The 14,216-nt window shown below is 48.8% G+C and overlaps 3 protein-coding genes across 3 annotated transcripts; 2 read left to right on the plus strand and 1 right to left on the minus strand.

Moving 5' to 3' along the window:
• Positions 1–128: 128 nt before the first annotated feature.
• Positions 129–1,575, plus strand: LRP88_00099 (uncharacterized protein; the record flags this gene model as incomplete). Its single annotated transcript, XM_083236819.1, has 5 exons — positions 129–321; positions 381–625; positions 679–926; positions 987–1,383; positions 1,435–1,575. The coding sequence occupies 5 exons, from the start codon at positions 129–131 to the stop codon at positions 1,573–1,575; spliced, it is 1,224 nt and encodes a 407-aa protein (XP_083107436.1).
• Positions 1,576–5,993: 4,418 nt separating this feature from the next.
• Positions 5,994–7,302, minus strand: LRP88_00100 (uncharacterized protein; the record flags this gene model as incomplete). The annotated part of the gene is made up of 2 exons (XM_083236820.1): positions 5,994–6,770; positions 6,823–7,302. 2 exons carry the CDS (start codon positions 7,300–7,302, stop codon positions 5,994–5,996), a joined length of 1,257 nt encoding a protein of 418 aa, XP_083107437.1.
• A 4,401-nt stretch (positions 7,303–11,703) lies between these two features.
• Positions 11,704–13,959, plus strand: LRP88_00101 (uncharacterized protein; the record flags this gene model as incomplete). Its single annotated transcript, XM_083236821.1, has 3 exons — positions 11,704–11,778; positions 11,861–13,792; positions 13,948–13,959. The coding sequence occupies 3 exons, from the start codon at positions 11,704–11,706 to the stop codon at positions 13,957–13,959; spliced, it is 2,019 nt and encodes a 672-aa protein (XP_083107438.1).
• Positions 13,960–14,216: the final 257 nt, after the last annotated feature.

Raw genomic sequence — 14,216 nt, forward strand, 5'->3', positions numbered from 1 at the left:
CAATGCGACAGCATTGCTCTACGAGACTGCTGGCCACAGATACCAACCCGTCCCTCCTCGGCCACACGCGCTGTATATACTAGCTCACCAACCATTACCCAGAATCTTCAACCACACACTATCAGCTCATGTGGTATCTCGACGGCGGTTCCCTGCCTGACCCAACGTCCACATTCATCAAGGCATGGATCAGACAGACCGAGGACTCAAGGCATTTGTATGACCACGAAATTGAAAACATGACGTCGCCTCGCACTCCAAGCCCGAGCAAGAAGGTCAAAACCGTGCCCATCGATGTCGACGCTACCCCTACCCAAAATGGTTTGTGATTTGGACATGCCTCTCCTACAGAGTGTTGCTGACGATGCTCCCAACAACAGCACCGGCTTTTTCGGAGCTTTCAAATGCAAGTTTAGGATATGTCCCCTCTGAGAGCGGGTCGAGCATGTCCATGTCGTCAGCAGCCTCTGGTTCATCAAGTCCTCGGAAGCGAGAACTCGTGTTGCGTAGCGCAAAAGAGTATCCTCTTCAACGCAGGGAAGTCAAGGACATTGACAAGATTACTGCTCTTATGCGGGACTTGGCAGACCTCAATAACGGCCAGGTTATTCCGCACGCGATGAAGGTATGTTGTTCACTCTCAAACGTACCCTTTTGGATACTAACTTGCCTGACAAGGCCCGTATCACGGAACAAGAAGGTTTTCCGAACCCACCCCAAGATAGCTGGTTTTTGCCTGTGACTTCGGACGAGACTGTCATGATGAACGACGAGTACATTTACCGTCGAATATGTTCGATCCGCCGTCGGACCGTCAAGTGTAAGACGCGCATATCTCATGAATCGAGCTGGAACGACAGTGTTCACTCTCCGTTGCTGGAGATTGCACTGGACGAGGGTGACGAAGATGTCACATATGAGAACATGTATGTTTCGAGAACATGGTTTATGTATTATGTCCCTCTGGAACGCTGACAGCTAAGCAGAACACAATGTCGAATATACCCAGAACTACGTGACCCAGATCCGTTTCTGAAAGATGCAAAGGTTGACTATGGCATGTTTATTGAGCCACACGAGGGCTCTCGTCTTTACTCGTTAATCCAGCGTTTCAAATTTCTCAACCAAAATAACCGAGTCGCCCACGTCAAGCTCAGCGATGAGCGCAACACACCTATAGCCATCAGTATTGAGACTAAGAATCCCAAATCCAATGGCGAGCTCAGTGGCCCAGCCCAGCTTGGAACATGGGTTCGGGCTCATTTTCGACATCTTGAGAGCCTACCTCGCGTGTCTAGAGAAGGATTACCTATCCTTCCCATCGTTTTTATCAATGGCGCTAACTGGCGTGTTGACTTTGCTGAGCGCAGGCACGACAGAATGGTATGTTGTCACTTAGATCCCAGTTGCACTTTGCTGACAATGGTTTCCTAGATCATCTGGGAGAGCATCAAGATTGGATCCTCTGATTCGTCCCATGGCTGTTATGTCATCACTGCTGCTCTTCGTAGACTAGCGAAATGGTGTCGAGATGAGTATGTGCCTTGGTGGGAGAGGGCTTTGGCTGGTCTGTGAGAAGGCATACATGACAGCCTTTGGGAAGCAGATAAAGGGGCACAAAGTCTTAATATAACCGGAATCAATACATCGCACGTGGGCTACGTGGAGGAAAATCGACACAGTGGCAAATTATACCCAGCATCCAAACGAGCAAGAGACGCAATAAAACTTAGCCAGAAGTGTTGTCAAGTAGGGAAAGAGCGTTGAGAGCTGACTACAACGACCGAATACTGCGGGCGTCCACTGTGGAGAATCAGGGGCCCTCATGAGTGGGTGCAAGCTATGAGTGGCGCTGTGATGTGGTGGAAACAATCAGCACAGCACTTGTCAGGCGTGGTTAAAGTCGGCCGATGAGGTTCGCTGCTAGTTGACTTAAATTTGCGGTTGGAAAATATCGAGTGGATTAATTGCTCGAGCAGGTTGTATTGGCAGAAACAACTTCATCACACTTGGTTGGGATCATCCAAAGGACAGTCAACCTCGGGTTCAACGGGAACCTCCACTGGGCTTGGCCTCAAACCCGCCGTCACCCAAACAGAGAGGATGGCATCAAGTTGAAATGTGGTCTCTTTCCGGGCGTCGAAATGTGTATCTTCGTAGGAATGAGACAGCCCTCAAGTATCCCTTATTGGCATCCTTGGCGTACATAAGGTGGGATAAGACAAGCTGAGACGCGAAGACTTACTGGCGACTTTAGCGTATGCCTGCGAGGTCTTTTAGTATATGAGCAGAGGGAAAGGTTTTTGCAGGCCCCCAGCTCACAGTATCTGCGAGTCGCATGGTCTCCCATTAATCGAATGAGCGTCATGACAGCGCGCCTAGACAGCGGCGTTAGTCTACCCGCAAGAGCTGCAGTCTTTAAGGAGGAATTACTAGAGTTATAATAGAATAATGGCTTTTCGTTTATTTCATTTCTAACCCCTACTATATCTTAATTCTAGTAAGCAGTACTAATAACTACTTATTATTATTTATTATTACACCTATTACTATACTTGTTATAACTTGTTAACGTACATAATAAGCGAGTTGGCCAGGCAAGCGAGTTGGCCACTTTTCTTAACCTTCTAGTTAGAAATCGCAATAAAAATACAACAAACCATTTAATCAATTAAAACTACTCGCTATACTCTTCCCCAGATATCTCAATTACTACCTGACATATTCTTGCATTATGACCGGGCTTGCCGCAGACACCACAATGCCGAACCCCCGGTCGCGCCAACCTTCCTTAACCACCACTTCTCGATAATTCCGCCACTACCTACGCATCAACATCCATTTGATCAATTACCTGCCTTCCTTCCTCTACCGTCATAACCCCTCTTTTCTATAGCCAGGTTCTTTTTGCCCTCCGGCGCCGACTTAGTATCTCATTCGCCTGTTCAAGGTCTTTGACCCTAGCCTTTAATAAGGCAACCTCATGCATAACTATCTTTATTCCCTTAGAAGAAGACCATATAGCTTCTAGAATTAACTCTGGGGAGCTACTTTTATGCCTTATAACTCGTCTCTCGAGGTATTCAGACTGAGATTAAGCCTCAAGTATAGTCTTTAGGGTCTTTAAAACCCAAGGGGTCGACGGTTTAGCTACCTCCTCAGCCAGTGTTGGAGTCTATAGCTACACATTAAGCTTCGAGACCATACTTTCCGGGTCAAGAGGAACAAGGCCAGCCCCTCTGAAGGCTAACTTAATATTCTTTTCTGTTATGGTGGCCTAAAATGCGGCGTAGAAGGCCGGGAAGAACTCAGTCTTCGAAACATAGGTTATAGAGCATCTAATCAGAAGCTCTATTTCTCGGCCATAAGCGTTCTTAAGCACGCTAAAGCATCCGACGTCAAGGGGCTAAAGTAGATAAGATAAATGAGGTGGCATACAAAGCCTGATGATCTTCTTCTCCTCATAATATCTCTCGAATTCGATTGAGTGGTGACTTTCGTGGCCATCAAGGATTAGAAGACGATAGCGACTATTTGATCGCTTGGCTGTGCACCGATCAAAGTGCTTAAGCCACTCAAGGCCGGTCTCATTATCGGTCCAGCCATTTTAGGTCATTGTAATAGCCCAATCGCCCGGGAGGTTGCTATCCCAGTACCAGTTGGCGAGGTGATATTGGCCCGCACCGATGATAAACAGCGGGATCGCTTGGCCATCCGCGTTAATCGCCTAAATAACCGTAATCCATTCTCGGTTTCTAGGCTGCACCGATTTTGGCTTTCCACGCCTTTCTATGCCTATGACAACCATTCCGCTCTAAATCATGCCCATCATAAAGCTAGTCTCGTCAATATTATAAATATCATCTAGTCGGATACTATACTTCGTGATTATATTCGCCATAAGCATAAACCAGTTATAGATAATGATTAGATCTTCGCATTTGGCTCTTTGGTAGTCGTATTTACGAAAAAAACGTGTCTTAATCTCTGGGTGTCGCTTAACGAAGTTTGAAGCCCAACGCGTGCCAACTGGCGGCGCGTCGCGGTCGGCAAGTAATTGATCAGCTATTTCTTTAACACCACGAAGCCGAGGGGGAAATCCTCGTGAATCTAGGTCGAGAATGAACTGAATAATGATCTGTTCCTCTAGATCAGATAGTCGACGCGATTTATTGATAGTATCGCGTCGAGATTGGATCCCTTTATGGCGATTAATGAGAGTATTGCGATTAACCTTATAGATCTTTGCAGCCTATCGGAAGCTAAGTTTTGGTTGATTTTGATAAGCCTGAAGGGCAAGAAGCATTCTAGCCTCATAATTAGTAGATGACATGCTAGGTGGTTGAGAATCAATTGATCAAATCGAGAAGATGTTAGGTGAGGGATTTTTGGCCAACTCGCTTGCCTGGCCAACTCGCTTATCATGTACGTTATTTATCTATTATACTTACATATTGTTATTTTACACACCTAAGAATTGAATTATGTAATATAAACCTTTGGAAATTACTTAAAAGAGCTTAATAATTAGATTTGAAATATGTTAATTAAAGTAAAGACCTCAATTCGCATTCTCCTACTCGATCCCTCATGGTCTCCACCGTCCCTCATTTGAAGCGGTCATCTCATTGTGGAGAGCTGAGCACCTTCTCTAAATCCGGCCAGTGCTGAGCCAAGTGGCCCCCAAAAGAGGCCACACTGACCCAGCCTTTCGGCCCCTTCCTCTTCCCACTGCAGAGAGGGCACTTGTACTTGCCAGAATCGTCTTTCAATCCATTCATGCCAGGTGGAAGATGGCGCCCTCGTAGATAATCCTCTAGATAAACAATGAGGGGCACAGGAAGTCCGTATGGCCAGGCGGCCGAGGCGGGTGCTATTCTCACCGCGTGCGACGCAGGTGTTTCCGGGGCGGTGAAGGCTAGTTGCCGGGAATTCGTCAATACTGACGTCCTTGGGGTGTCAAGGTAGTTATCTCCACGTGAAGCACTATTCGCGCTACTGAGGTTCCTGTATTGTAGGATAGGTGGTGTTTGGAACGCTGGATCATACTCCATTACGGAGGAAATTGGCGGTAGGGACAAGGGAAGCGTCAAGGCCCCGAAACTTGATGACAGTGCCGTGAAGTTTGAAGATGGGAGCCGCACAGCCGGTAGACTGGGGTGTGGCTGAGGCAGCGTGAGATTCGGCACCGAGCGTTGTCTTGAGTCGAGGTCAAGGGCTGCTTGCATGGCGGACAGGGCGGCATCGACAGAGTCTGGTGGTCTCGCCTCTGGCACGCTAGGTTGGTTAAGAGCTTCATGCATTGCAGCTATGGCATGATCCACTCCTGGTCTTGGAGAGTGAGGTACTTTCCCTAGACTGGCCCATGGCTGGGAGGTGCGCTACTTGTTCGGCGTGAGGGTATCGAAAGGCGTCGGAACTAATGTCTTGGATCCGGAAGGGCTGTGAAGGATCTGACCTGGCCATCAACGACGACACTACGACGTCGATGTGATGCTGCCTAAAGATAGGAGATCCCTGGCTCCAGTTGCTCGCTGTGGAAGGCCTCTCCAGCGTTGAGTCTGCTGGACATGGAGATCTGACCCCGGTTAGTGCAGCTTGCGCCAGCATAGATGCTTCAGAGGGCCTCAACGAAGTACCCTGTGGTTGGTGCTCGATGTTTCCTATTCCTGTATGACTCGCTTGGTTTGTTGGGTTTGGCTGATGCTGGGGTTCAAGTCTGACTTGGCTTGGCAGCCTCGGTATCTCAGGCTCGACAGGATTCAAGGCCTCGGTCGGTTGCTCATCCGGCTCAGAACTCGGGATAGATATTACTTCTATGTTGGGCTCAGGCTTTGGTTGAGGTTGTGTTTGAGGCAGAGTATTTGGCACAGCTGCTGGAAGACGAGGACTGGAATGCCTCGTTGATGTTTCTACTGCCGTTACCTGCTCAACCCGCTCTTCACCCCGGGAGTTTTCCGGAGATAGTTCTCGGTGAGCGTCTGGTGATGGTTCTAGATGAATTTCTGGTGGCCGTGTTTGGTGAGTTTGTGGCGATGGTGCTGCAAGAGGTTCATCTTCAGCATCTGATGATGAAAGTTAACAAACGAACATGTCAGCCGGATTCCCTTAGACATACCATCTTGAACACTCTCATCTGGCTCATTTGATTCCTCCTCCTCCGGTCTCCTCTCCGCAACACGGGTCTTCAGAAACTTGCGAACTGACCGAACGTGCGGAACAAGCTTGTTCGAATTCTTGACGTCGAAAACGCGCAGGTCCTTGGCGGCAACCCAGCCCACTGCGCTCTTGGCCGGAAAGTCTTGGCCGTCAAAGTACATGACAGGAAATTCGCGCTCTGTGACCAACTCTTGTCCCTCATTGTACCCTTCCCGCCAGACATGGCGTTTTGTCGGTTTGTCGTATTCGTAACAGAGTGGCATAATCTCAGCTAGTCGGAGCGTCTCAAGAGTACCGCTCACTCCGATCTCTTCGAGATCTTGCATCGGGAGGACGAGCACGGCCAGCCACTCCTTTGACTTTCCCCAGAAGGCGAGGTACACTTCGCCCGGGTCTGGATCAGTGATGCCCTCAAAGTCTTGCTCTTGAGTTGGTTTGTCGTCACCATGGCGCCTGTGGCTACGTCGGGTTTGTCCACGAGGTGGTGGGCTCTTGGGGGCATTCTTTTCGTGAGGCATTTGGCTGGCTAGCTGCTCGGATCGTCTGGGCCTGCCGACTCTCCGGCGCTTTGGAGGCTCTAAAACATCCGGTTGGTCGATTTTCCGCTTGTTCTATAGCCATTAGTCGTGGTCAGGTTAGGTTGGATAACCTCGGAAGACTCACCACCTGACCGTTCGTGTCTTTGTTTGTACTACCCGTCCCAAAAGAAGATGGATGCAGCTGGGCAGAATCAGTTGTCATACCAATGTCTTGTTGAGAAGCCTCGCGATTTGAAAGTCCCCGCAACGTCGATTCTACCCGATGAGGCTCCATGACGCTAATGAGATCCCGGTAGAGGACACCCATGGTGTCCTGGAGCCGCTCTTGGTATTTCTCTTCTTCAGCCTCAAGTCCTGCTTTGTGGTCGATCTCCAGCTCTTTCAACTGACCGCCGAGTCTGACAATCTCATCCTGAAGGATAGAAACACTTGACGCTGGGGCCGAAGCTAGCTGGGTCCATGCCTGGCTGATGCGAGATTGAATAGAAGATGCTCTCTCGTCGTAAACTGTCTGAGGTGATTTAATCTTCTTAAACTGCTGATCGTACTCTGTGAGCTTTATCCTGATATCCTGGAACTTGGCGAGAATCTCTTGAGCCGACATTGTACGACTTGGCCAAGGTCGTGTTTGGTGGGGGCGCGACGTGACAGTGTGCGGCGTAGGGCTCCGACGATCTGCCTCAGCGGGGACGGCCACTATTTCCAAACGCTAACAAACCTGATGGAATGGATACCAGTTAGTTAGGGTTTCGGGTAATGCTAGACGCGTGTACGAGAGTAAAACGAGTTGTAAGCTTCAAGGCAGAATCGGTCGACACGAAAAATGCCCAACCCCCCTTTCTGGTGGCAACTGTTGGTTTCACTGCATCTCAAGGGCCCAATAACAGTCCATCGAGACTCCTAAGTCACATGACCCAGCCAACCAACCAATTAACAGGGTCTGCCCAGACAAAAAGCAATATCACGGCCTGAGGCTGCTCCAGAGCTGTGGCAGTTAGACTGAGACAATTCCACCTGGGGTTGTAAAGCCGCCTGTGACACACGCTGCATCAAGATTCCATTATCCTTGCGGCTCCTATGGGTTCGATAGTGATACATGATGATTCTCAATTCTTAACAATACAAGCCGTCGTTTTCGTTATCAAGGAAACATCGGCTTGTATTACCCTGACTTGACTAGCGGACGACCAAACCATGTGCACCAGCTGATCTTCTTGATATACAAGTTTTTAGGGAAGTACAGGCAAAATCGAAAAGCTAGTCTTAGCCATGACGCTATGTAATATGACCACTTTGGGTCCTGGAGCCACGGCGTCGTCACGTTGTCTTCGGCGCACGATGACTCCTCACCGCCTCGCCATATCCGCTCTGCTTTAGCATGTAGACGATGGTCCCCAGACACCTCCTGCGCGAGCAGGATGTGCTCTTCTTTGTGGATAATGACCAAGTGAGAATGAGCCAAGCACTAAGACCCTGGTTTCCACTCAATCAAATGTCCCAGGCTGCGGCCCAAAAATCTCTCCTTCAGCCAACTTCAGCCGTGTATAGTTATTTGCCTCGCACCCACTGTCCGCGTTATTGCCTATCCAGTTAAGATCTAACTGGCGATTATTGCTGAGCGAAAACTGCCCGTATTTGGCAGGGTTAGGCCTAGAAATTATGCCTCTTTCGAGTTCTCTTCCACCTCCAAACCTGGGGGTAGGTGTCCGTGCACCCTCCTCACTCTAAATCCCTTAAAATCCCCCTTCAATCCTGGGGGTAAGTGTCCGTGCTCACTTATCACTCCTCAAAACTCTCAAAATATCAATCATCTCACCCTCGGGTTTGACTGTCCGTGCCCACCCACTCTTAATTCTTATTCGCCAACCCTCATCATACCATCCGAGTGCTCTTCTTACACTCCTACCAACATCCAATCCATTGCAATCCAGTAGTCCAGTAGTCCCTACTGTACCAACTCCCACTGGTATTGGGCACCTAATACCACTTTTTCTGGGTCCGGCTACAAGAAAGCTTGGCCCATGCATTTCTTCAGTCTCCGGCTTCCATGCCCCCTACCCTGATTCCCTGTCGCCGTAAATAGGAAAACAGCTTGTTCAGCTCAATTTTAAAATGAAAGAGAAAATACCAGATGATGTCTTAGTTTGGAGGTAATTGTCCTCACATTCCTTGAATACCCCGACAGCAAACTCTGAACTAGTAAGTTGACTTAAAACTTGAGAACCTCAACTAATACTGTATTGAAGAATAGGTCTAAGGTTATCGCACGGCAAATACTGGATATGTTCGATACATGGGGTTGTTAGTTTGATCGATGGTGTAGATATTGGTCGGCCTCTTAATGCGCTGACCTTGGAGATGGACCTCCATCAAGACTTTGGCAACTTCGAGTTTTTCTTCGAGCCAAGACCTAGGCCTCATACTTACTGGACTGACTCAACACTCGACCAAGCGTTGGCACACCCTGTTTTCCCTGTAACGCAGTAATTATTCCTGACTCCTGAGCGAACGATTGACCCTCCGCACCCCCGGCTTCTTACCGTTTATCGCGCAATTTGTCTTATCTTACAGCTCAGCGCTGCTGGGAATTATATCGGCCGCATACTTGACGGCATGGACGATGGGGCTGTAGAAGCCGATGGCTCAGCTCATCTGGCTAGCCTGGTGCGTCTGAAGCTGGATGGCTGGTGGGATGGCACTGTGATCGGATAGTTGGATGCAGCAATCTGCTAAGCATCATAACATTCTCTTGGGACGAAGAATCGCAAATCACCTAGGGTATTTGTGTATAGGGTCGAATATAGGTATTACTACTCGAGTATCGTAGTTGACCCTTGATATCTGTTAATTGCGTCGGTCCCTCATCCTCCTGTACCAAGATAAACCTTCAATTTAACGGACTACACAGGTTTCGTCTGTGTATTAACATCCTGCCACCATGAAACCACCTTCAATAGAGAGTTATCGCGAGACGGTTTGCGCGTCGTCTGCGCCCAAGAATCCATGGGCATCTTTAGACGTCCGCAGGCGCCCAATCATAGCCAAGAAAGCCTTGACTGCTGCGCCAGTCTCAAAACCACATTCTCCCTGAAACTATACCAAGGAGTGATGCACAAATTCTATGAGCAACCTCTCATTTTCGGGTAAATCGTCGTCGCTGTTCGGAAGGTTAGCAGGCAAGAAGAGGTGGCAAAGATATTCCGCGTCCGTCTTGGTAATGGTGTCTAAAAGTCTATTTGGAGTAAGGCATCTTGTAAAACGAGTGGAAAGAGGAATCAGGAATAGGGTGAGGTTGTTCTTAAAGAGTGATTGGACTCCGTGTTCTGGTGAACTGTAGCTTAATTTACAATTAGCATATAGCTTGATAGGGATTCTGCCAATGCAAGGGCTGGCCGCGAGAAGTAGCTTATTATTCTCGAGGTAATGCGCTTATAGGATTCATATGGAAGATTCCTCACGAGCTTCATAAGATATCAAAGCATGATGTGGTACGTCATGGACCACATAGGGTTGGTTGGCCTCGCAACATGCTCACGTCACAAAGACAACCCAAACTTTTGAAGGTCGACCTAGATTCAACAAACCGATATAACCTCCTCGTCACCGAAACTTCCAGTAACAGAGTTGCAAAAACTCTGATCGGATTTAGGTCACCGGAGGATCTGGGTGCAGAACCTTATCTTTCGTATCAACTACGCTAACAAATGCTCACATTGATTACTAAGTAGGAAAGTTTAGGTCGCTTAAAGTTTAATGCGCAACTCGCCTGCCAATGCGTAAATACAGTTCTCTCAATTACATGTGATTATCGTCTCGGGAGACTCACGCTCTAGACTTTTGCGGGATGACAGCCCACTCTTTACCTTGGGCCTATTGGTTGGCAAAACACATTTGTTAACACTGATTTAATAGCAAATATGTTAAAGCTTAAATGTTGACATAAACTATTTAGTTGACCTTGAGTGACAATACCTGTACCTTGACGGCACGGTATGGCATGGCATGGACGGTGGTTGAGCATGTGCTCAACCGCACCTCAAGGACAGCGCAACAGTGAGGGCGCCTGCGTAATCTCGATCTAGGAGGAAGGGTGTGAGTAATTTTTCAGATAAAGCTTTCACTGAACGAATAAAAAAGAAGGTGGAGGGGCAGAGCCAAATCTCCTTGCTTGCGGTAAGACTGCCAACGGGTATTCGCCCCGCTGCTAAGGCACTATCTAAGTGTCTTATAAATATGGCAGACAGCTGATATTATCATATTGCTATCAGAGTGAGCTGAGAGAGCTACTAACCGTAATTGGTTTAGATCCTTGCACAGTACGCGTTGGCAGTCTTACCGCAAGCAAGGAGATACCTAGATCGAGATTATGCAGGCTAGATTTAACCTTGGAATGAACAGAAGCTTCACGTTGCATCATATTAACGTCACTTGAGAAGCCCCGTCGTCTTTGACAATGTAACTAAAATGTTTACAAGCTTTGCCAAAAGAGCCGTGTGCTATGAATGAAATCCAATAAACATGTTAGAACCTGGAAGCAGCTTGAGGCGGTCGGAATACCAAGGGCCGCCTGCGTCGAAGGCTAGAGGGAAGGGGCACGATTCATTCTACTACGACGTTGGCCGTAATGCGGGGATGCGCTGAAAGAGGGCCATAGTTCTTCGTGCGTCTTAGTGGCGGTGATAACCGCGCGTTATCTATGAGGACGGCGATGGAGATGTTTGAGAGGGAGGTGTGGTTGGAGACTCGCACCGCAAATTGTGGTTCGGAGGTTGGGCACTGTATGTACAAGTTGTGCCAGTCGGAGGAACCAGTCGGGACTTCGCTTCACAAGGGGGTTTTCAATTGCGTGGCAGTGGGCCTCAACAAGCCTTGGTGTTTCAAATGCACACTTGTCCAGTTGAGCCTTGAAATTTTATATCAGGGTACGCAGATTCCCATACCGCTATCTCCATGCCTACCATCGTGATCAGTACCCCTCCATTGGATTTGCGGATTGGAGTCCAAGATGCTTGGCCAGTCATTCTTGAAATGGCGCTCAGTCGCCCGTGCATGGCCAATCTCATACACTGTCAATCGTCTGGTAAGTGATGGAAAACATCTGCGCCGTCAACGATGACACTGGTGATATAAAAGATCTATAGCACTGACAAGACTAGTTCCAGGTCTCTTACTTTTCCGGCTCCCTCCGCTCCTTCACAAAAACGCACAACTTGCTTAAACGGCGAAAAAAGAAACATTCATTTACCCCATCCAAGGAGCAACAAGAGATTGCAGACCTCTGCGGCACCAAGAATGTTGTCGTGTCGGCCCGGCCGGGCTCGGGGAAAACGGCTACGGCTGAAGCTATTGTAGCCGCCTACCCACGCAAGCGAGTAGCTGTGCTCACCTACTCAAAGAGGCTTCAGCTGGAGACCTATCGACGGCTTCGCACCTACTCTAATTGCGAAGTCTTCACTTTTCACGCCATGGCCGGCTTACTTTTTAAGACCCTTGTCCGCGACGACGCTATCTTAGCAGAGCAGAGAAAAGGAGTTTTTGATCGCAACAAACCTCCCCGGTGGAGTTCCGCGCCCTTTGACATCATTGTACTGGACGAGTTTCAGGACTGTACCGAACTCCTCTTCTGGCTAACCAACTGCTTCATCCTCGCCAACGACCAGAAGGCAGGTGGCCAATCTGCCCGCCTCGTCGTCCTTGGTGATGAGCGACAATCCATTTACAGATTCCGTGGTGCCGATGACCGCTACCTTACTTCAGCTCCTGAGTTGCTGGGTCCTATCAGCCCCTATCCCTTTGTCAAGGCTCAATTGAGCCAAAGTTTTCGACTATCAGAGCAGTTAGTTCGATTTATCGGCGACACTTTTCTCAATGGAGAATCATACATCACCAGCTCCAAGCTCGGTCCTAAACCCATTGTCTTGAGATGCTACCTTTGGAACAGCTACGCGCTGGCCGAGCAGTTGTCGACCTTGATCAAACGCTACGGAGCTAGGAATACGGCGATTATAGCACCGGCTGTGCGTAAACGTGGTCCATTACAGGACGTGGTCAACCTCTTGTCAAAGCAGCACAACGTGCCTATCGCAGTATCAATCGACGACGAGGTTCCTCTAGATGACAGGGTAATCGAGGGCAAGATGTGTGTTTCCACCATTCACCAATTCAAAGGTAGCGAGCGTGATTTGGTAATCCTCTTTGGCGTCGACTCATCGTTTTTTAAGTATTTCGGCCGCGATCTTCCCAATGACAGATGTCCCAACGAGGTTTTTGTTGCTCTGACGCGTGCCGCGGAACAACTTGTCCTGGTCCATAACGAGGAGGAGAAGCTCATGCCTTTTACATCGGTCAAGGCTCTGTACGAAACAGCCGAGATTATCAACATGACAAGAAACCGGGACAGGATTGAGCCGCCTGATGCTCCGGGCCGACCCTTAGAGCGTGGACTAACCCTGCCGCGCTCAATCGCGGTCCGAGACATAGCCCGGCACATAAAAGATGAACATCTCGACGTCATTGTTGATAGGCAGTTATCTATCCGGGCGCTCCCGTCTCTAACCGAGGGTGAGCACATCGGACTCCCAGATGTCGTGATTTCGGACAAAGGAAAGAGGTTCCACGAAGCTGTGAGCGATTTGAATGGCCTTGTCATTGTCGCAGCGTTTGAGCATGATATTGCTGGAACGCTGGATACTCTTAATCTCGACCAAAGCGATGCTGCCACAATTCCTCCAGTCTGTTCGCAGCAAGGTGTCTCCTGGCTTTGTCGAAAGGTCTGTGAATACGAGGCTGAGGTCTCGGGCTATATCCCGCGTAGCATTCAGATGGAAAACCATGCCTTTGATTGGATAGAGCCTGATGACCTCGCCCTAGCCCGGAGTCGACTCCGGGGGGAGCTCGGCGAGTCTGCTGCAAATCTCAGGTTTGAGGTTGAAACTAAGAAGCGGCTTAGCATTGATGGTCAGAAATCCCAACTTCTTGGTCGAGCCGATATCGTCGCGACTTCATCTGGTTCCGACGGCAATGATGGTGATGGCGTCGAGTCTGTATGGGAGATCAAGTTTGTCTCGCAGCTTTCCAACCAGCACGTAATACAGGTATGCACGTATGCCTACTTGTTGAAACTCCCATGTGCTACTCTTTACAACGTATGGGACGGGGAGAAATGGGAGATCACAGCCCGTGATGGGAAAGAGGGGTTTCATGGCTTGATTGAAAACGTTCTAAGGCTCAAGTATACAACTAAAGGAAGGATGAGCGATGAGGAATTTGCCGAGATGTGTGCAATGGTAACGCGAGAGGTCTTGGAATTAAATCCAGGTAGTTTACAGCAGTGAGGAGGAGCCTGCTTTTCCCTCAAGTATCCATCCGTGTTCCTTTGACGGTCAAATGCCTCATCGTGATTTGAATGTATTTAAATATAACTCCAGTGGTTATAGAGCTCACCTAGCGAGTTCGAGCACTTTGTTTGGATACACCTAGACAACTTTGGACAAGTATATGGTGGCTGCTGATGATGAC

This window comes from Fusarium phalaenopsidis (genome assembly GCF_050370095.1).
Source record: "Fusarium phalaenopsidis strain FUZ10S chromosome Unknown contig_32272, whole genome shotgun sequence".
In the NCBI taxonomy this organism is placed as follows: domain Eukaryota; kingdom Fungi; phylum Ascomycota; class Sordariomycetes; order Hypocreales; family Nectriaceae; genus Fusarium; species Fusarium phalaenopsidis.